At 44.3% G+C, this 22,632-nt stretch overlaps 1 protein-coding gene across 3 annotated transcripts in view; it reads left to right on the forward strand.

The window, feature by feature from the left end:
• The window catches only part of SEPTIN9 (septin 9), a 264,354-nt gene that overhangs the window by 108,127 nt on the left and 133,595 nt on the right, over window positions 1-22,632 (forward strand). Inside the window, exon 1 of one of the 3 annotated variants that reach the window (XM_048487831.1) lies at window positions 11,905-12,290. The exons of the other annotated variants lie outside the window; for them this stretch is intronic. Within the exon in view, the coding sequence (XP_048343788.1) occupies window positions 12,236-12,290 (55 nt within the window). The 5' untranslated portion in view covers window positions 11,905-12,235. Of the gene's footprint in view, window positions 1-11,904; window positions 12,291-22,632 lie in introns of those variants that run through there. 3 annotated transcript variants of the gene reach the window in all.

Raw genomic sequence — 22,632 nt, forward strand, 5'->3', positions numbered from 1 at the left:
AGCTAGCTAAGAATGTATCCCCAGTTCTTCAGAAGTAATGACGTGGTACGTTTTCATAAGAGAGGCAACATGCTGCTGAATTCTTCAGTGTAATTGCAGGAACTATACTGACTAGCATATACAATTGCATTTTCCATCACATTTTCTCCAGCATTGACAGCAAACACACAAAACACAAATACTCTAAGAGGCTCAAATTTGATTTTGTGTCTTATTTCCCTCCCACCCCTTCCAAATGGACAGACTTTCTTCCTTCAGACTTTTTCTTCAGCATTCTGAGCCAGGAAATTTGGAGTAAAAACTTTTTTTCTCCTTCTCACTCTTACAGTGATTGACTCCACAATAAAGTCAGTTGATACTGCAGTTTTATAAATACCTAGATGAGCAGGTGCTTCTGTCCATCCATCACATCGAGATCCCTCCCTCTGGACAGCAAGGGGCAGCATACATGACTCTTTCCCCACCAACTCTCTTTCTTAATTTTATCCTCACACCCACCCTATTAGATAGGTTGTTAGCCTGAGAAAACAGCTCCAAGTCAGTGCAAGTGGGTTTTTGAAGTCTAAGACCATGGACTTTGGTAAACAATATGTAGAAGCCATTCAGCTCTAACTTGCACTCCCAGGAAGGCTGTGGAATCTGAGAACAAGTGCTTGGAGGCAGTTTTGGGATGGTTGAAAGGAGGATGGTTTGATACAAGAAATGCTTTTCCCCTGTTCTGGACAGAGTTGCACTACTCCAACAGAGCAGGTTTGTAGCTTGACAGTGCACCTGGATCCAGGCTCCTGGCTGGAAAAACAGGTGGCAGCAGGGACCAAGGGTGTTTTCCCCCAACTTTGGTTAGTGAGCCAGCTGTGACCCTTCTTGGACAAAAAGATTTTGCCTCTATGATTCATGCGCTGGTAACATCTAGATTAGACTACTGCAGTTTACTCTATGGGTGGCTGCCCTTGACTACTGCAATGCCCTCTATGTTGTCCTGTACAGAAGGCTGCAGCCATAGTGTTGAGTGGAGTGGGTTATAGGCACTATATCATTCCAATCTTGTTCCATCTACACTGGCTTCCAGGCTTAATTCGAGGGGCTGGTATTAAACTTCAAAGCTTTGTATGGCGTGGGGCCGACATACCCTAAGGACTGCCTTCTGCACTCTGGTCATCATCAGACCCACTGCTTTGATTGCCTGCTTTGGTTTAAATGTTTTAATTCTTTCTTTAACGCTTACTACCTTGTGGATCTTGATCAGGTGGAAAGGTGGCATAAAAATATTGTAGATAAATAAGGGTGCTTAGAATTGCGTTGTCGGTTGCTTAGATTTGAATGAATATTGGTACATTGAAGAGACGTGTTTTGATTTCTGTGGAGCTTACTCTTCGATTTGCACTGATTTGCACTGATTTGCTCTCAGAAGATGCAGATCCATTCTGACAGTTCACATGTAAGCAAGCTTGTACTGACTGAGGCTTTGGCTGTCTTCTCAGGTTAGCGAGAGCAATGTCTGCAAGGAAGCAAAGTAATGCAGAAGCTGCAGGGCAGATGTGAAGATGCCAGATTAGCGGTGATGTCACCGGCCAATCACTGGCAACAGTTAGAAAAACATACCATTTTTCATCACCTTTTTCTCTCCATATTCACAACTAACCTTTTATTCCTAAAGGCAACCACCATAGCCATTTAGAGTCATTCTGCAGGATGCAAAGAATGAGATGGTAAAGTGAGATAGCAGAGGAGTTAGGCATTACTGCCTCAGCCTACGGGGAAGGGACTGCTTTTTTCAAATGCTCCACATGTGAAGAATTCCCTGTAGCAAACTAGTACATACAGGAAAAAAAAGTTTAGCACAGTCTTTTTCCTGATTCAGTAATTTGCTACAAGCAAAGAACTTTTCTATGAGGAGGCATTAAAAAAACCCATAAGAACCCTACCAGCTCATTTGGCACTGTCTGTCAGTGAATAGCAGATATTTACTGTAAATGAGTGTGCCTGCAGTGCTGTTGTTCGTGGCATGCTTTCCCATGGTGCTTTGCTTCTCTCCCCTGGGGAGGTAGTAGTGAAGAATCTAAAAGGGAAAGACAGTGGGCTGGCACAGTCTGGAAAAAATGGCAATGCACAGTGATCTAGTTTGGCTTTCCAAAGATGCTGCCTGCATGTGCATTTGGAACATGGCCAATGCAGCTGCAGTCTTTGTATTTCTTGCGTCATATAGCATTTATTGGTGCACTACAATGTTTTGGGTATCTGAAACTATCAGGGGAGTTCTTTAAATCAAGAGAAGCCGAATATTGTCAGTTATCTCAATGTTAAAAACTGGACTCCATGACCTGCAGGAAGAGGGGGGAGGTGTATGAGTGAAGAATATCATGAAGGCCAGTGAGAAGGTAGCAACCAGTGGCAATGATGTGGGTAATACTTTCTAAGCTAAAACTACAGGTCTTCTTGTGATTTCCCTGGTGTTTATACCTAGTTAATCTATTAAACATTGCAAATGAGGTGGCATTTTTAAAAGGACACATTGAGATGGACACAGAATGAATGAATTGTCTGTTGAGAAAAAAATAGCCATACAACATTCTCTCATTCCTAATCCAGGCTATAAAGGATGGCCGTTTCCACACAAATGCGGAAGCGGCCGGGTCGGCGTTTCCGACCCCAACCCGACAACGCTGGGACTGTCTGCACGGACGGTCCTGGAAAGAGCCGGGCAGCCGGCGCAGCGCGAGACGCCAAGCGCCCGGCTTGACTTTCGGCGTAATGTCCCGGGCAGACCTGCCGAAGCGCGTCGCTGAAAGGCCTGCTGGGGACACGCCCAACTCCCTGCGCGCCTGCTCCAGCGAAGGCGAAGGCCAGAAGCGTAATCTCGCGACGCCAGCGCGTAACGTCGGAAAGGCTCCGGGACAAGGTAAGTGCCGGGTGGGGAGGCGATCACCGAAGAAACGCTGCCGCTTTGCTTTCGGCAGCGGCTGAGTATGTTTCTGCGCAAGAAGCGCTTCCGGCTCTGGGGAAAGCGCCGCTTCAAGCTGTGGCGATGCAGCTGCGCCCCCTGTGCGAATGGCGGCCTGGAGACGGCGTTTTTGCCGTATCCAGGCCGCCATTAAATGCCCGTGTAGAAACGGCCGATGTGACATTTTTCCTTTCTTTCCTTTCTTTCTCCCAGTTTTTGCAAAAAGGGGTGTCAGTTTCCCAAATAAACATACAGAGAAAGTAGGCTTGATTTCCTTGCACTGACTTCACTTCCTTTTCCCTTATATTTAGGGAGAACAAGGATTCTTGGTGGTGTAGTGACTGTTTTTCTGTATGCTGCAGTCCTTAAAAAATAAAACAGAGCAACTAAATGAACCATCTAACTAAAGTTAATGATTAATTTAACCCTCCACTATGGAAATCAGTCAGATGTGCTACTAGAATCCTATGCATGTTCCCACATCTAGGGAAAAACTATGGAAATCAGTCAGATGTGCTAATAAATACAAATTCTAAAATAACTGTTCAGTACTTCAAACATGCAAGTACTCTTTTATTGCCCCTGCTCCCCCAATATTTCTTTAAATTGGTATAGATTTTTGATATTCACTGATGGTCAAAACAGGTCAAACGAGCTCATAGCCACTTTAAAAAGTAAATGTCAGTAAATTTTAGAAATATATAACACACATGGAAAACACTGAATATTACTCACACTCCTTCCCAGCCTGATAAAGTACAGTGCAAGAAAATCTTTATCTGGTAATTATGCCATTAGAAGCTAAAATGACTGCGGTAAACTGAAGTTATTTCACTTTCGTCTGCTGTTCTTGTCTCCCCCACTCCTTTCCCAAGGTTCTATAAGATGAGGGGGCAGATCTAATCGTGGCCTTTGGTGAAACCAAGCACAACGTAACATTTTTAAGTGGGGGTGGGGCCCATCCTCTCCCCCTCCACCCCATTTGATTCCAGGCTGCTCCAGATCTTGCAGCAGCTTAGCAGAGCACAAGGCAGGGGGTAGGGTGGGAAGGAGGGGGTGCATCAGGCATTCTAAACCATTCATGGTCACCAAACTCTTCTCCCCGCATGAGTGTTTATAATGCACCCTAACCCACTCCCCCAGAGTCTTATGTGTCCAAAGCCTATCACAGCCACTCTCAATCCATGGTCCTTGAAGGGGTTGGGGTGAGAAGACAAGGAACCAGTGGAAGTGGAAAAACAGAGTGCTTTGGCCAGAGAGGGAGGAAGATTAGCAAGGCCAAGGAAGGTTATCTGGGGCACTCTGCATATAATTTGATATCTTTGAACCTTTAGCTCCCCCTCGTCTGCTTGCCATCTCTCCTGTCCAGCTGAGCCTTTCCCATCTTCTAGCAGCAGTCTAATCTGGGGAAAGGAGCATGTACACTGTACAACTAGCCATCTCTGGAGGACAATTGAGGCTCCCCCACTTCCTAGCAGCCTAATTAGAGGAACATGTGTGCACACTGCAGAATGAGCCATCTCTTCTAAGCAATTGATCCTCCTTTCCCTCCCGCCATTGCCCCTTCTCTGCCCATCTGCCACCCTCACCCTCTCCTTAGAGTCCTGGTGCCTCCCTATATTGCCTACAAGAGAGTTCACAAGCAGAGCAAAAGGCATACTGCCATAAAACTTTGCTCAGGGCAAGCCCAGGGTACCTGCCCAGTCCCTGCCAAACTCCCCCCTGGCACCACACCACCCAACAACTCTTTTCCTCCACTCCATCTGAGCAGCACCGGCTGGCAAACACCTGGGCTCGCTGGCTGCTCAGAGGAAAAAAAGTTTTGTTTATTTTGAAGATGGTTGTGGGGGCAGCAGGGGGAGGAGTTTGATGGGGTGGGGAGTTTGGCTGGGAGCTGGGTATGGGGAGAGCATGTGGGGGCTGGGTGGGAGTCAAAATTCACCCCCCAATAACACAGGTACATTGCACCTGGGTCAAATGACCTCCTTGCTCCTCCATAGATACACCAATGGAAGAGGGACTCAAATGGCATCAAGTTACCAGGGCCATCCTCAACTGAGTTAAACTCTTCTATGCAGAGGCATAGCTCCAAGGGGAAGGGGGGCATGACGCACTGGGCATGCACCCCTGTGGGGGGTGGCGGGGACGTTCCGGGGTGGAGGACGCACAGGTGCACCGGGCGCTTTCCCCCTTGCTACGCCTCTGTTTCTATGTCCGCTGAAGTCAATAGGCTGAGAAGGCTGTAACTGTTAAGGATGACACTGTACATCTGCTCATTAAACTCACCTAGTATCAATTCTGTGAAAATATTTTAGTGGGGTCTATTGTTGTTAATGTTCATAACTAGATTGCATTTCAACAGCCACCAAAAGCATAAAACTGAGGGGATACCCTTAAACATGAGGCAGCTCCTCCTGGTCCCCTGGTTTAGGCTGCAACTGAAAAAAGAGGGGGAAAAGAGAACCATATTAATTCTTTATTGTGACAAGGATTGTTAGTTTTCAAACTGCTGGGTATGTTTATAAGTGGCAGCCTGTGTACCCAGAACTGTTAACTGGTATCTATTGCACAGTTTTCCCCTCTGAGAGGCATTGTGTGCATTTCTGCTTTTAGGCTGTGATGTTCTATAATCTTGATAATGCGAGCTGCTCTATTATGATTGCTGGACATAAGTCATCCTAGTTCCCTATAAAAAGCTGGATTGTTGTATTCCTGTATTAACTTTATATTCCTTCAGAAAAGCCTGATCAGTCTCTGATTCATGCACTGACTTGAATGAGATATTTTAGGTCTTAATAAAATTTATGTATGAATTCTTTGTTTAAATTTTTTGCATATCACTTCTCCCGAGTCCTTATTGAAGCAGCTTGACATTGAAAAACCACAATATTATAGTACAAGCCATTAAACACAAGTCAATACATCATAAAACAGAAGCAGACAATTTTTAAAAATGGTAAGATAAACCTCTTAATTAAAAGCCTGACACTTAAAAGAAGTAAAATAGGTGTCATGATGTGAGCCTCAAGGACAGAAAAAACCCATTTATAGTCACCCCTGTGTCATCTCTGAAGGCAGGGGCACAGAGAGCAGGTCCTGAGAGGTTGACTTTAACTGATGGGTTGGATAATATGGGAGGAGATAGCTGTATACAATAAATATATAAGTGCATCATGTATCTTATGTGAGCTGAATATTATTTACATTTACACCAGATACTATCTGATGAACTGACTTTTGACTCTCAAAGACTTATGCCCAGAATACCTTGTTGGTCTCTTAAGGTGCTATTGGACTTATATCTAGATGTTTTACGGAAAACCAACCTGACTAACTTCCTGTAACTCTCATAAGCTGAGACCATCGTTATTAAAATGTTTGACAAAGTTTTCACTTAAGCTTGAACATATTCTATTTTGCAAAAAATAATTGTTCATACATGATTATATATTGCTTTCCCACAGCTCACACCCTGGCTATTTGTGTGCTAAGTACTGTCAACTTAATGGCAACCCTATGAATTAATGACCTCCAAAATCTCCTGTCATTAACAAGGTCTTGCAAACTGAGGATTGTGGCTTTCATTATTGAGTCATTCAATCTCATGTAAGGTCTCTTCCTTTTTCTTGCTGTCTTCAACTTTTCCTAGCATTATTACCTTTTCTGAAGTATCGTGTTGTCAGGGGCTGGCATGCAGCTGCAACCCGGCCCATGACACAATCCTGGCCCCAGACGAGTTTCCGGTGGGAATGCCTGATGAGCTGGTCAACGGCCGTACAACGGCCGTGTAAACTCCAAAGGCCACTCTCCTCTCCCCCTGATTCACTGGGTGACCTTGTGGGCCTGGAGGCCAAGGACCAGGGGGGTGGGCACATCCACCACTGTGCCCAATGGCTGCACCAAGCCGGATGCGGGAGTTGGAGCCATGAGGAGATCCGGCCATGCCGAGACAGCCGGTGGGTATCCCAGCCTGACCCTGCCCTCTGGAGAACGCCCGAGCCTCAGCCAGCAGAGAGGGGTGCAGGCTAAGATGGAGGGGGTGTGGCCTGGTAGGACCAGGGGAGGGACCCACAGTGGCCAAGCCAATTGGGTCTGAGGGCTACGGAGGGATAAACGGGAGGAAGGGAGGGCAGAAGGGGGGAGGAGAGACAAAGGAGAAGAGAAGGAGAGGGAAGAAAAGGCAGAGAAGGACAAGGGTAGGGAGAGAAAGAAAAGGAGTAGAGAAAGTTTGCAGGAGGCAACAGGCCAGAGGAAAAAGAGAGGCCCATCCCTTAAGGAAGGAACAGGGTAGGCCCAGTACTCTGCGGAAGAGGAGGTGAGGAGTTGCAAGGAAAGCTAGGGGCCTCGACACCCTGTGGCTACGACTAACCAACATAGATAAAACCCCAGTCTCCAGGGGTGAGGATGGGCCTCACAGTGCCCGGGAAGGGATAGGTGGGATGGATCTGGAGGTCCTGCCAGCGGCAGGGGAGGCAGGTCACCACACTTGTCCTTATAAAGGTTCAGCTTAGTCATTTTAGCTTCAAGAGAGAGTTCAGGCTTGATTTGATTCAGAACCCACTGATTTGTCTTTTGGCCGTCCATGGTACCATAAAACTCTCCTCCAATACCACATTTCAAAAGAATCAACTTTCTTCCTGTCAGCTTTCTTCACTGTCCAACTTTCAAACCCTGCATAGTAATGGGGCCATTACCTGGTAAAGACAATAATGTTCCACTTCTATCAACTTACTTCTGAAGTGTCTCCCTGATTCTCTTATGGCAGTGTGATTTGGTGTTCAGTAATGGCAGCTGAAATGTCTGAATCAGTTTGCATATGTGCATTCTCATTTACAGTCCTTTTTGAGGCAACTGTGTGACTCTGGTCCTGTGTCATGATGAAGAACTACCTTCATAACCACTTTATTTTCATTTTTGTGTGTGGGGGATTAGTGCGTGCAGACACAGAGTTGCTCAACACAGTTTTCAAGTTGTACAAAGCAAAAACCTCAAGGCAATCTGGAAAGGGTCTCAATTCATGTGTAAAGGAGCAGTCTGATCATGTTAAGTTTGAGCTGAGTTTGCAGCAGCCCTTGTCCTTACCCACAAAGCAGCACAACTAGGAGGGACACAAGAAGGCTCAAATCCCAGGCACCACTTCGGCAGGTCATGTGGGGGCCATGTTGCCAAACCAACATTATAAAGCTGGAGCTAGTCAGCCCAACTGCTTAGTTTGATCCTGGGCTAGAGTGGCTTGGGTCAAAATTTAAACTCCAGGCTCTAAGTCTGCAGTTTAAAGCTGGAGCCAGCCAAGTTTTGCCCAGCATTGAACAGGCCTGCCTTGCTCCGAATTCCATGTGGCGTTCGGGACAGGGGGAGCCTGTGCTGGCTGACTCAGCATTCAACTGCATCCCTGGTCCTGAGCTCCATGTGATACAGTTGCGAGCAGGAAGTGGTTACCAACACAACCCCCACACGACCTGCTCAAGTATAAGGTGACCAGATTGTCACCTTTTTAAAGCAGGACTAGGGTGGGCGGGTGCATGCGCGCGCGGCCACAGGAGCGCGCTGCCTTTTGGGGTGCTCCCTGGTTTCCCACCCTGTGACAGGGCGGGAAACCAGGGAGCACCTCAAAAGGCAGTGCGCTCCTGCGGCCGCGTGTGCAGGAGGCTGCCGCACTGCCTTCTGGGGCGCTCCCCTGTTTCCCGCCCTGTGACAGGGCGGGAAAAGGGCAGCGCCCCAGAAGGCAGTGTGGCAGCCTTCCAAAAATCGGGACAGTAAGAAAAACCCGCAGGACAAATTGGTTTAAGGCGGAACTGTCCCGCCAAAAGCGGGACGTCTGGTCATCTTGCCCAAGTGGCACAGGGCAAGCCATTGTGCTTGCCCCAGGCACCATTTTAGGCAGTTAGGCCCCTGTACCCACATACTCTTTTTTCTGGTAAAACAAGGACTCAAGTCCTTCTCAGTGTGTGAACTAGGAGCCTGGGCAGAAAGTCAGTACTAAGCAGAAAGTCAGTACTAAGGACTTGACACCGGCACTGCAACAGAAGTCATTCTGGTTGTTAATCTATAGCACCTGGTCTATATTTTGTTGAAATAATATAACTAGGCTTATTTGGGATACATACTGGTGACATGAATTATGCCCCCTTAGTTTGAAGACGTTTTTGCTGCAAACAGACGTGGACTGCAAAAAATGGTCTGTGATAAGCTGGGGGTTAGCTGTTCCAAGGTTAAAGCCAAAAGCAGCTTGAAACATTCAAGGCAAGCAAAGCTCTCTGTTGTTCTTTTTGATTTTATAAAGTGTGCAGATGCAGTTTTCCCCCTCACAGATTAAACAGAACCCTGCTGAGGGCACTATTCTGATAGGAGTTCAAACAAAAAATCCCACCCCATCCCCAAAATCCTCTGTGTCATGCTATTAATAAAAACATAGGCTGTTAAACATGGAAAGTTTCACCAGTCGTGGAAAGATTGTGTCAGTACAGAGAAATCAAGCCTGCTTTTTTATTACATTTTATAGGTCATTTATAAATTATTCACAGATGTTCTTAGTATGTTGAAAATGTGAATAAAGTATGTTATTATGAATGACTATCAGTATACCAGCAGAAAGTGCCATAGATAGGTATAGGGCCAAAAGAACTCACACATATACAAGATTTGTAACAATTGGTAATGAAAGTACTGAGTTATTAATGTCTTATTTGTGTTATTTTATGAATACAGGGAATGATAAATAATCTTATTTTTAGAAATTTCACACAATTTAAAAAATATCTATTATTCATTATATTTTTATCCCACCCTTCCTGACTAGAGCCAGGCTGAGGGCAGCTAAGAACGTAGAATTATTGCAATTAAAAACATAAATATCATATCAATAGTTAAAACATGAAATATTAATAACAGTAACAATGCGCTGATCATGTTGCCATTTTGACTTTCAGAGAAACCATGGATACCCAGCAGGGGCAGCCACAAGATATTGATGGATGGGTATAAAATAGTGTTAGGAAAATAAATTAAGGAAAAGAGGAAAGGGATGGGAGATGGAAGAGAAAGGGGAAAGAAGGGTGAGATCTAATGTACTGCTATTAATATAATAATACTGTAACTCTGAAAAATGAAACAATCACTGATTTTAGCTGCTCAAGAGCAGGCGATTAGGACATATACGATAAAGGTCAGAATAGAAAAATCTTCAGATAATGCAAAGTGCAGATTGTGCAAGGAAGCTGACGAAACTATAGATCATGTACTCAGCTGCTGCAAAAAGATCACCCAAACTGAGTACACTGACCAAGATGATCCACAGGAATTTATGCAAGATTTACAACATTAGGACAGCTAAAAACTGGTTGGAACATTGTCCAGAACAAGTCATGGAAAATGAGAAGGTCAAACCCTTGTGGGACTTTCAAATCCAAATGGATGAAATATTGGCATGTCATACACTGGACATTACAGTGATCGAGGTCAAGAAAAGTGACCATTGTTGACACTGCAGTATCTGGTGACAGCAGGGTCATCGAAAAAGAACATGAGAAGGTCACTAAATACCACGAGATTCAGTGACTATGGCACAAACAGGTGAGGTCATCCCAATGGTAATCAGCACCCTGGGCACCATTCCAAAAACACCGGGGCAGCACTTGAAACATCTTCAAATGGACAAAATCAACATCTGTCAGATTCAGAAGGCAGCCCTGCTGGGATCCACATGAATATTACACCTACAATATTACAACATCCTAGGTGGGCGGGGGGGGGGGCGGGCTTGAATCATAATGAAGAACTAGCAGTTGTGGTATTAAACAATAATAAAAATTTAAACATCTGACACTTCAACACGAAGCATAACTGAAGACAAGGGAGACGTTTAGAACCGGGGGAAAATGTGATGTGGTGGGCTAGGAAAAGGTAGGCTGCAGCTGACCCACCAGGAAATCAGGCCATAGCATGGGAATAGAAAGAGGGTAGCAAGACTAGATTAGATGTTGTGTTCTGCCTCGAGGTTTTCTCTTCCAGTCCTGGCTCCTTTTGGGTGGCCCTAATATAGTCTGCAGTACTTGCTCCACTGGCTGACTCTAGCTCTCTTAAGCTCCACCTTAAAGACGTCTGTTCAAGGACCCATGTTTGTTCCCTTACCAAGAAAAGGGTCCTCTCTTCTTCTTTCTTTGCCCTGTTTATGGTGCCATTTACTTTTCACCTTCACATTGAGCAACTCTCTTGATTTAACCCTCCTCACAGGGTTGTTGCAATAAAATTATCAGACTCCATGTATGTAGTGTTTCTTGGCAGAGGTGGAGGATACAGTTAGGTGACAAATAAAACTGTGCTGCCTTGTCAGCCAGAATTTGGATTTAGCTCTAGCTCCAAGCTAAGCTGTAAACACCGCATCTCCCACGTGCCTTCCACAAAACAGAAATAATTACGAATTATAATTATGATGAAGGGTATGGCAGGGATAGATGAAATGAGGAACGCTTTCCAGGACTATTCATTTTTATTTAATAGATTTATATCTCACTATGTTTCATGGGTTCATCCTTCAGCAAAGTCTACAAACCATGGTTTTTAGCCTCTCATCTTGGGACTTCCCTGCCTTGAATACAAGGCATATCAGAGGGCGGCTGGTTGTGTTTACTGCTTCTCAGGTACTCCGTGTGTGCCCAGAAGCAGTTCATTATTACCATTTAGCGTCCCTGCCATATCCTTAGCCATTATGACCACCTCGGGCACTGCAAAGAGGCGCCAGGGAGGTGAAGCGAGTCCTTCGGTCCCCCTCGGCGGAGTTGTGGGTGCCACCTGGGTGCCGCGGGCTGGCTCGAGCATCTCGGGAGGCAGGGCTCCTCCCCCGGGCTGCTGGCATCGCCGAGAGGACAGGCAGGGCGCCACTGTCCGGGTTGATCTCCCGCCGGGACAGGAGGCCGGCCGCCTTACCCCAGAGCCCCCCCACCAGGCTCGCCTCGCCAGCGTTGTCCCGCACCGGCTGGGTTCGCCTTGACGGGCGTGCGAGGCAGCCACTGCGCGGGAGGGAGGCCGAGATCCGAGGGGCGGGGAGGGCCGCCGCTCCCCTTCCTCCATTCATTCGCGCTGTGGTTCGCGGGAGGGGCCCGGGCGCAGGGTGGGGGCTCTTGCCTGCGAGCTCCTCGGCCGCCCGCCCGCCCGCCCGCTCTCGCCCTGCCCTGCCCTTCCCTGGCTGCTCGGGGGCCGTTCCAAGGCGCACAGCACAGGCGCGCCGCGCTCGGGACCTGGCGGGGAACTTTGGGGGCCCCACTCCCAAGCGCCGAGCACCAGCTGAGCGGGGCCATGGCCGACCCGGCGGTCAACGCGCACCTGGAAGGGATCATCTCCGACTTCGAGGGTAAGTAAAGAGGAGGGGGGAAGGGAAAGACGCGCCCCCCACCCAGATCCCCCCTTCCGCTGCAAGCGGGGCGCTCCCGGTTTCCGTGTCGCCATCCTCTGCCCCGAGAGCCAAGACCCCCCTCCCGGGGACAAGCAGGAAGTCCCCCGGGGGTGGCGGCGTTTGTGTGTTGGTGGGACTGCCTCGCAGAGCAAATTCCCTGGCTGGATACGGTGCTGTAGGACGGGCAGAGGACGCTGCAGGCAGCGGGAGGCATTCGTGTTGGTGAGTTGCCTGGTTTTGTTTTGGCCAGGTAAAGGGGGGGGGGGGGCTTTTCAGGCTGGAGACTCCCTGCAATGGGTTGACTTGTTTTTGCATCACAGAAGAAGCCCCAGCTGCTATAACCAGAAGAACTGAGAAGGATGTGGCTCACGTGGGGGCAGGCCTGCTGTTTGTTTCTCTCTCTAAGTGCCTTTGCCTTAAGGAAGCCATGGTACTGTTAAGCACATTATAAAAACAAAAATTGCACACCATCCTTGTGAAGTAAGACACGTCAGATTTTTCGCAGAGGAGAAGCTGAAGAACATGTGAACGAGGCTGTCTCTCCATCTCTCTTTCTTGCTGGTCACCACCACCACATTCTTATCCCTCCCCTTTTCACACATGTCTGTAGGAATGAATGTCTGTACATTTGGGCATATTTGAAAGTATGTCTGCCTCTCTGTTTTTCTGAGAATCTGTTGTGTTTACCTTTCGATGGACAAATGGAGGTGTGCTTGAGAGAATGGCATTAGCGTGCAAGAGGAGGTGCTGGACCTCTCTGGTGATGTGCCTCTGCGCATATCTTTTCTATCTATGGGTGAGAGGAACAGACAGCCTTTCATTTTTCTACAGTATACTGGAGAGAGAAGGAAAGCAGTAGCTGTCAGCCTGTGGAGTTTTGTTGTGGCTGAGACAAGGGAGGCTGGAATTTCTCCCTTCTCTGCCCTGTTTGTCTTCTTTGACAATATTTTGATGCTCTCCCAATCTGAAAATTTACATACAAGTCGGTGAAAGATTCAAGGGTGTTTCTTTCCATAGATTGTTCTGCGTGGTTGATTTTTTCAAGATAGGAATGCTCAAGAAGGCCCAAATTAAAAGGGAGCTCCTGTCGGTGATTTTGGAGACTGCTGTGTTGTCAGACCAAGAAGCTGGCTGTAGTCCATCCTTAACTCCAGTTTTCAGTTGTATTTTCTTTTGCTGTGGGGTGGGGCCTGACTGGTGTAGGCATAGCCGAATCTCTGTTTCCTGTGTGCAGGAGTGGGGGAAGAAGTTGAAAAGCTGCCTTGAAACACTAGCAGTTGTATATTGTAGAAACATCCCCCTTTGTTATGCTGTCTACAGGAGCTATTCTACATCTTGGACAACATCCTGTGTTTCTGGTTTAGTGCTGTAGCATTAATCTGGAAGCAGAGGAAGTGTGCAAGAGGAATCCCTTCCATGAGAAGCTGGAAAATGAATTGCTCAAATTACAGGAGCTCTGTTGCTACCAGGCATATCCCCATCTGTGGCTGACTACTACAGTGAGATTGGTACAAATACCTTCAAGCACGTGTATTTTGCGTACATTTGAACTTGTTGAAATGTTGCTTAAAAGTGTGGATGTGGTAGCCTAAAGCAGAGCCTATGCATCTTCGTATCAAGTGCAGAAGTTTGCATCTGAAAATTCCCCACCTTAAAGTTTCCTGCTCTGAAATCTGCAAACATTTGCCTTTCAGTTTCCAGTGGAGGGAAGGGGGTTGAGCTTCAGAGGCACACAGAGTTCTTTGCTTCTGCCCATAACCAGCAGAATCAATGGGCAAAATAATTAAAAGTACGTAAATGTGCCTGATTTGCAAATGAGCATTACTGAGTCCCTCTCACTGTACAAATGCGAACAAAAATTCAGTGAGAGGGAAAGGGATTCTGAACCTTCTGGTTTCAAAACAGAACCCTACAGCGTTCTGTGCTCTTTGATGGCCAATGTTACACAATATGCTGCTGTCCCAAATTTAGGGCCCCCTTAATCCTAGATTTCCCTTTTTGCCAGGTCTGTTTTGTTTACATCTGGCTCCCAGAGTTGGTTTCTGGATACCCTGAATTGCACTCAATGCAAGTTGCAGAACTGGATTATCTTGGCATAGAATTCGGGGGGTGGGGGTAGGGTTTGTTCTAGCAAAGAGTTTATATGACTTTGGCTACTAGGAACCTATATGAAGATCTGTTTGCTTCCTTGTTAAGCAGTGACAAAGTCCATCAAAAACTTCTTCTGTCAAGAAAATACTAATTTCCACACATATGGCATGATTACAGCTATTAGAGCAAAACTAGAGATGTATTGGATGCCCATCACAGCCCTCAACCACAAAACCCAGTCACCTCTTGTGCTATGAAGTATGGTATGCTTTGTTCTCCAGGGATGAAAATATCCTTTTATTTCATTTGCACAAAGAATGGTGAGAGTGATTGAAGCATGGAAACAGCTGCATCTCCATTGAGTCACAACTATTGGCCACAAGTGGTAGCTGTGCTACTCATAGGTTCAAAGGGCACATGTGAGTAGGATTTGACCTTTGTCCCTGGAGCTCAGGAGATCTTCAACTGTTTTTCATCAGATCACATAAAGGGGAGCAATGGAAGCTGGAAAATCTGAGGTGTGCAAGTCTGGCTGACTGCCCCCTCACATCCCCTTGGCAGCTCAGAGCATATTGTTTTCAGTTTTTCCATGTGGGGAGTCTTACTGATAAAACCAGAGCTGTGCCATGATTTTATTTGCTTACGTCTGTTGTGCACAACTTAGTTCTGCATTGAGCATCCATTTCAGCCATAATCTGAAGCAAAATTCTGCAGGAACTCCTGTAAATTAGGTTAATTAAATCAGTACATCATACTTGGGTATTAAACCCAATTTGTAGATTAGTGCTGGTTGATGTGATGGGTAGAAACCACAAGTTGGAGGTATTGTATCTTAATTTTAAAAAACTTTTCTATGGTATATAGGGAGTGTGAGACTGGAGATCTGTGTTCAAATCTTCTCAGCAATGAAACTTACTTGATGACTTTTGGACAGTCACTCTCTCTCAACTGAACCACCTTGAACTTTCTGGAGGGAGGATGAAATAAAACATAGAAGGTGAACTCTCCCCTGATTCATATGACCAGTCCAGATTTGTCCACAGAACAGTTCATGAGAATGGTCTGTTTGTGTGAACAGTATAACATGCAAGAATGTGTTCATAGGAGATGGCAGTAGAAACTTCCAAAATGAGAAATTTCTGCCCTGCTCCACAACAAACATTTCAGTACCCTTTCTATGAGAAGTTGTCTTTCATGTCATACTGTTCATGTAACTAGATCACAAATCAGAACTTATCGTAGCATATAAGTAATGAAAGACTTCATTACTTCCTGGACTTTTTCCCTTCTTCCCCCACATTTTCAAACTTATCTCACTGCGACTGTAGGGCTGCGTTGACATCCTCAGATGATCACCAAAACCTCTGCTATTGTACATGTGTAGAGAGCAAGTATACACTCTACCCTCCTTTTGCACGCATACAGAGAACCGCAGCAGAATAACAAGATGAGGTCATTGAGTGGTGGTTCATTTGTTCTTCATTGAAGTACTCTTCTGATGCTCAGCTTGTGTTTCCTGTCTCCAGCCCTCTGGGGCTACTGCCCACAATCCTGGCCTTGAAACCAATGAGCTAATAACTCTGACTCTCCTTCTGCCTGTCATGTTACTCTGATGTCATGGTTTCCTATCACGTGCTTGTAGCTGAGTGGGTCCAGGGTCTGTAAAAGTCAAGAGCCACTGACCTAGTGCCTACTGGTTGCTGTGATTCTTGCAAAAAAGAAAAAAAGTGTTGGTCCTACATCTGAGCTAACAAACAAGAATCTAATGTTTTTAAACACAGATTCACTGTGCCTTAAATTTGAGAGATCCATTCTATGCAGTTGTACTTGGTAAATTCACAAACCTTTGCGGGAACACAAGTAAAACACACAACAAAATTGTAATATGATGTGAAACTTAAGTCAGCTCACCCTCACTTTAAATGCCAGATGTGGCCCATGCTTATTGTAGATTACTGCTGAACTTTTTTCTTCATGGGTTTACACCTCAACTTGAATATTGTGGATGAAAGGGATGCCATGGAACCTGACCAATAGTATTTTTGCTTTTTGTTCTTGGATACAAGATATGTTTCATGGAATAATCAGATGAAGCTCTAGAACAGTGGTGGCAAACCTACAATTCCCATCAGCCCCTGTCAGCATGGCCAATTGGGAATTGTAGTCCATAACATCTGGAGTGCCAAAGGTTCGCCACCACGGCTCTAGAATGTAGGCATCACTTGATATGTTAACTTCAATTGTAACAATGTATTACTAACTAGATAAAATTGTGAATGAATTTGTTTGTATGTAGCCATGGGCCATTACAAACCCAACAATAGTTATATCAAAAACATTCTGAATGTGTAGGATAAATTAAAACATACAGAACTGTATATGGTACATTAAGCATGATAAATTAAAACTTAAAACTTAACCAGGAATCGGCTCTAAAAGACTGCGCCCTTAGCAACCACATTGGACATTATTTTCTTCACTGCCAGTGCATATGAAGACATTTTATGAGAAGTGTATTCATCAGAGTCTGATAGCAAAAATATTGGTTTCTCAGCATTACAGTGAATATTTAAACCAAAAACTATTATGACAAAATTTTTAGCCCTGGGTTCTGCAGGCAGTCAAATATCTGATGGGTTAAATTCACAGATATAAAAGCATTGATATTTTGGCATTTGACGATAGCATCCAGCCAATACAACCATTGACATTGTTTGATAGTATAAATACATAGTGGCCGCTCTAAGATTTTGATTTGAGATATTGACTAGGAAGGAAGCTCTAAGATTATCGTTTCTGAATAATGTAAACCATCAAGCAATCGCTGAGTTCAGGATTAGTGATCTGTCCATCAAGGCATAAAATCTATGTACCATAAAAAGCCATAGAAGATCTTCTAGGGTTATCAGCAAGGTATATTGTCACCATTAGATCATAAGATAGATTGCAGCACCTTAAACATCAAAACAAGAGTTTGGCACAAAACTTCTTGGCTGCCAGTGCATGTAATGCCACCATATAGGTAACATAATGATTTTGATCAGATAAAAGATAACACTTTTCCCCCTCTTCTATATACTGGGCTAGCCTAGCTATAATGGCTACAAGAAACTTAACCCTGGGAAATGAGTGAAGGTCACAAGACACAACATAATTAAGAAGGTCCTCCAGTTTCAGGGCTTCATAGATAAATACTTGTCAATCAACTGGTGGACTCTGGTAACTGCCTGCTAATTTGGCAGTTGTCATTGTTTGAAATCTGAGGAATGTAAAGGCCTCTCTAAGTTTGTAGAAGGTGGTGCTGGATGAATAAAAAGTTCTGGTGTGATCCCATTTTATCAGTTTAAACTATGGAGAATATCTGGAGCTAATGATGATGCCCCTATTTAAGGTGACATCAACATTAAATATCTGATCCTGAATTTTAAACACATCCAGAAGAAATCCATGGGCATCAACAGGTATTGAGTAAAGGCAGAAAAGTAGCAATCTAAAAGATCTCTTTCTGGAACTGGATAAATCCCTGTCAAAAGATGACTAGAGGGAGAATTCTTCAACTTCCCCCAATAATTAATTAAAGCAAAAGATGGATATGGGCCTTAATAGAAAGCATGCCAGTTTCTGCTCCCAATCGGGCAACTGGTGTGTCCTGAAGCAAAAGCAAAATACCCCTTAAAAGGACATTTGTATTTTCTCCAGGCTTGATACTATATTATCATCCCGACCCCAGATGTTTACTCTGAAGCAGCTTCAAGATGGGATCAATCAATCAAAAAGCTACCTTTTGAACAATAGACTTTAAAATATAAATAAATATATCTGTCTGAGATATTCATTACCTAGTTGTGTCACAAAGGTGCATCAAAATGATTCTGCTTTGTACCTTTTATGGGAAAGAGTGTGAGAGATTTCCATATATACTTGGCAGATTGTTCCAATTTGTAAATATTGCCACCTGAAAGCAAGTACCCATAGATCTCCCAAATAGGGCACTGTTAAAAGTGAGGTATCTGATGACCTTAGTTGGTGTAACAGCAGATTTGGAGAGGCAGTTCACTAGATATTTGGAACCCATACTGTAAAGGTAATAGCCATCAGCTTGAATTGTGAAATAGATTATCAGTGAAGCTGCTATGGCAAAGTTGTAACATGGGAATAGCAGTGTAATATGGTCAATAGTCTTGAAAATTCTTCAAAGACTTCAGATAGTGTAGAATGCACCAGCTGAAGTTTGAAAAGTCTTTAAAGGCAGCCCTATGGTCCTCAAGGTCTCAAGGTCACGCAGGTATAAATCAGTATGGCAAGTTAAACATGATCAAGACAAGGAGCCATGTGGCACATTCCTCAAAGATAATAGCACTTCTAGCCACTTCCTTGACTTATATTTCTAAGAGCAACATTGGGTTCAGTGTTGATTCCAAGTTTTTCACCGTCAGAGAGGCAGGCTGGCTGTCATGCTAACAACTTGTATTGATGGTAAGCCCATGCAATCCTCCTTTCCTGCCAACATCACCTCTGTTTTTTCCAGATTCAGTTTGTTCTCCCTCAACTTCAGTGGATTTATATGGGGATAAGTCTGATTTGGAGTGCTCTATAAAAGAAATAATCCTGGCCCTACTTTACAGATTAAACTAAAGTAACTTTGTGTCTCTTGCATAAAACTTGCTTCTTCTCGGAAGTGTGAGCTTTGTTTATATAGACTTTTGACAGGAAGCAAAGCACATACAATCATCCCTGTAATTGAGATGATTCCTCAATATTATCTTTGTGAAGTTCAGGCTTATACATCTCTAGGATTACTGATAATTCTTCATTTAGTGTTCTGTTGGCAGAGAAGCATTAAATGTTTTGAAATGAGACAGACAAAATCTCTTGTTGTCTTGAATAAGCAAAGTGTGGTACCACAGTCCCATCTTCCTCTCCGTTGCAAATATTTGATTATTTGGACTCTCTCTTGCCAACACTTATGCAAGAGAATTAGAATCATTCCCCATGCTCTGCATGTTTAGACAGATTCATGGAGTATAGATCCATCAAAGGCCATGGTACCTCATTATCCAGAGGCAGTAAATCTCTGAACCCCAGTGTTAGGAAGCTATATTGAGGACAACCTTGACCTCTACGTTGGCTGTTCAGAGCAACAGGATGTTTGACAAGATGGACCACTGTGCCCTATGGCTCTGCTTATGTCCTTGTGTAACAGACCCTAATGGTAGTTAGTACTATATTACTAATGAAACCACTTTCAATATTTGATATTTCGTTGCAGATTTGGGTTCTCTTTGTATGAGGTCACAGTAGGTCTGATGTGTTAGGGGCAAGCACTGTCAGAAAATCATGGCTACCCCTAGCTGAAAGAATTAGGAAGCCTCATCCCATGTATACTTAATTGGAAGCAAGTCTTATTTATTAATAGTTTTTATTCCTGAGTAGGAATATAGCTTATTACTGTAAACACATACCTAGCAGACAGGTGACCTGGGAACATGAATCTTGTCCCTTTGGAATGGGAAGTCAGGCCCAGAAAAATTAAAGGAAGAGTTTGTTGTAGTTCAGCATGTAAAGTGTTGCCAATTGTTCAGAACTGAAAGGACGCACTGGAATTGGAATATCTGAGTCAAAACATATCTGTTATACTCTACGGGGCTGTAATGTCCTAAATAAAAGGCAATGTTTTGCTAAAGAACATCTGGTATACAGTGTGGTTTCCTTACATCACACTACAAAAGATCTCCATCTCTAACACTGCAGGCATTGGATTTCATGTCCCTTCAGAACAGCGTTCGATGCAGAACAGAAGTCTGCTGTGATGCGGCTTTGGCTTTGTATTCTCAGTTTTGGTTTATTTGGTGCTGATCTTTGGCAATCTGAGATCCTGGCAAGAGGAGCCCTGGGAGAAATTCAGCCAATGAAGAACAGAAATCATCAGAAAGTCTGCCAAGATCTCTCAGTTCAGGGTTATGGGAACCTTCCTTTCCTGTATCATCTTTAAGTGTTGGGTTTTCCCTTTAATTGTAAAAACAATTATCACTAATAAAGGAGATGTTTAAAATGGACTTTAGAGAGGTTAATGCCACTATAATAAAGGAGGCCTGGCAGGTTTTGATTGATTCACTGGCTTGTTGGCTATCCAGATCATTATACATGTTTCCAAAAGTCTCTGCTGTGGAAATATTTCTCCCTACCTTGCTCCCCCACTTCCCCCCACCAGTCTGAGTTTAGCATTCTAATACCAAGTAGAAAACTAAAAGCAGTAGTTTACTTCCTAAAAATAATACTCAGTATAGCTTAGGAAAGCACCATGGCATCACATACTGTTGGGATTGTCCAGATGGCACCATCTTCATTTCTTGCGGTTGTTCAGCTACGTCAATAAACATTCTTTGTTCAACTTGGCCCAGAGTATTTCTCCTCCCCCTCAACCATGACCTGGTCAGACGGTCCCCTAGCCTGTAATATCTTTGCTTGATAAGCTCATTTTCTCTAAGCTACTTTGCCATTTTTGACTAGCCATCCAAAACTCATGCAAATAGATCAGTCATGTGAGTTGTCAGATGTACATATCAGTGTTTAAAGGTAATGTATTAATGTACTTTGGCATTCATCAAACTGATAATGGCTGAATTGCTCTTCTAATGATACAGCAGCTTTCTCCTGTATGACAAATTCCTTCTGAGTTTGTACTTCTGGCTTTACTTTGAAGCAAAGGGAATGATAGCACAAAAATTATATCTATGCATTCAGGAACTGTATGGCCAGTACAACTGTACACAATTCCACTCTTACTCCACTCACTACTACTGTTGGGCAATATTTGATACTGCCAATATTACTTATGAATGCAGCATGTTTGCAGACTCCACACTATTGCATATCATTTGCAGGAACAGCTGGAGTGTGAACAGGAATAATGTTGCTTGAACATGCATTTTACAGAAACTTCCCTGAATTTCACAGAATTCTGATTCTGCATCCTCTCTGTTTGTAAATAATTTTACACTTATATCCTGCTTTTGAGAAATGTTGTTGTCTTTCAGGAAGGCACTGACCAGGTTGATACCTATCTTGGTTGATTTTAACATATGAAGCTTTATGTTCATATTTCCACCTAATGAAGAACCAAAGTGTTTACAACACAGTTCTCCCCTTCTTCTGTTTTAGCCCCACAACAACAACAACCTTGTGAAATACATTGAGCAGCAGAGCCGTAGCAAAGGGGATCTGCGCCTGGGGCATGGGTGTGCCCTGCACCCCTGTCACGCCGCCAGAATGCCCCCGTCATGCCCTTGCACCGGCGCGCACCTGGGGCAAGACATGCCCCCCTTCCCCTGGGCGCTACGCCACTGCTGGAAGAGATTATATAACTAAACCAAGGTCACCTAGTGAGCTGACATGCTAGGCAGGTTTTGAATATTCCTGATCCTGGTCTGATCCTGTGATCACAACTCTGTGTTTGTTCCATGTGCTCTCTTAAGCCCATTTTCTGAGTTCCCATGTGCTCCCTAAAATCCATTTTCTGATCCCATTTTGTGAGCTCCAATTAGCTATTTTACACATGCTCTTTGAGAATTTCATGGGTTGAAAACAAAGTGACAACCAGAAATGTTTCCTGAACTAATGACTGCAAGAATGAATAAAAAGGAAAGGAATGAAAATTCTGAAATAATTAAAAAAAGATTAACAGCCTCACTGACTTCAGTCTTCATGGATGTTTTTGTCCAGAGGTTCAGCCCCAGCTTACATATTGCTTTAGAAGTCTGTGCCCACTAGAACAAATATATAGGAAAGATTCTTGAGCCCTTGTGTGTTGTCTACTAATTGGAACCAATGTACGTTGCATCCAAGAGTGAAAGCCCTGCCTCTTGTGCCTTTCCTTAGCATGTGTGCTAGCTCAGAAAACAAATTGGAATCTTGTGCGAGGACACACGGCCAAGCATGGATCTTCTCTGCTTGACATATGCTTTCCTCTCGCCCGCTGCTTGAGGGAAGCAGCTGTTGCTTAGGCACAGCAGACTCTGAGCATCATCCATGTGCTAATATTAGCAGACTAAAATGCTGTGGTGATACTGCAGTGTTTGACTAGGTTGAAGGATTTGAATTCACTGTGTTGCAAACTCCCCCGCTGAAAGCAGAAGGGAGCACAACTGCAGTGTTTCAAAATATCTCACTTTTACTAGTAAGATGGATGCATTACTTTGTAAGCTTTAGT

The sequence above is a fragment of the Sphaerodactylus townsendi genome, linkage group LG03, assembly GCF_021028975.2.
Source record: "Sphaerodactylus townsendi isolate TG3544 linkage group LG03, MPM_Stown_v2.3, whole genome shotgun sequence".
Classification (NCBI taxonomy): Eukaryota; Metazoa; Chordata; class Lepidosauria; order Squamata; family Sphaerodactylidae; genus Sphaerodactylus; species Sphaerodactylus townsendi.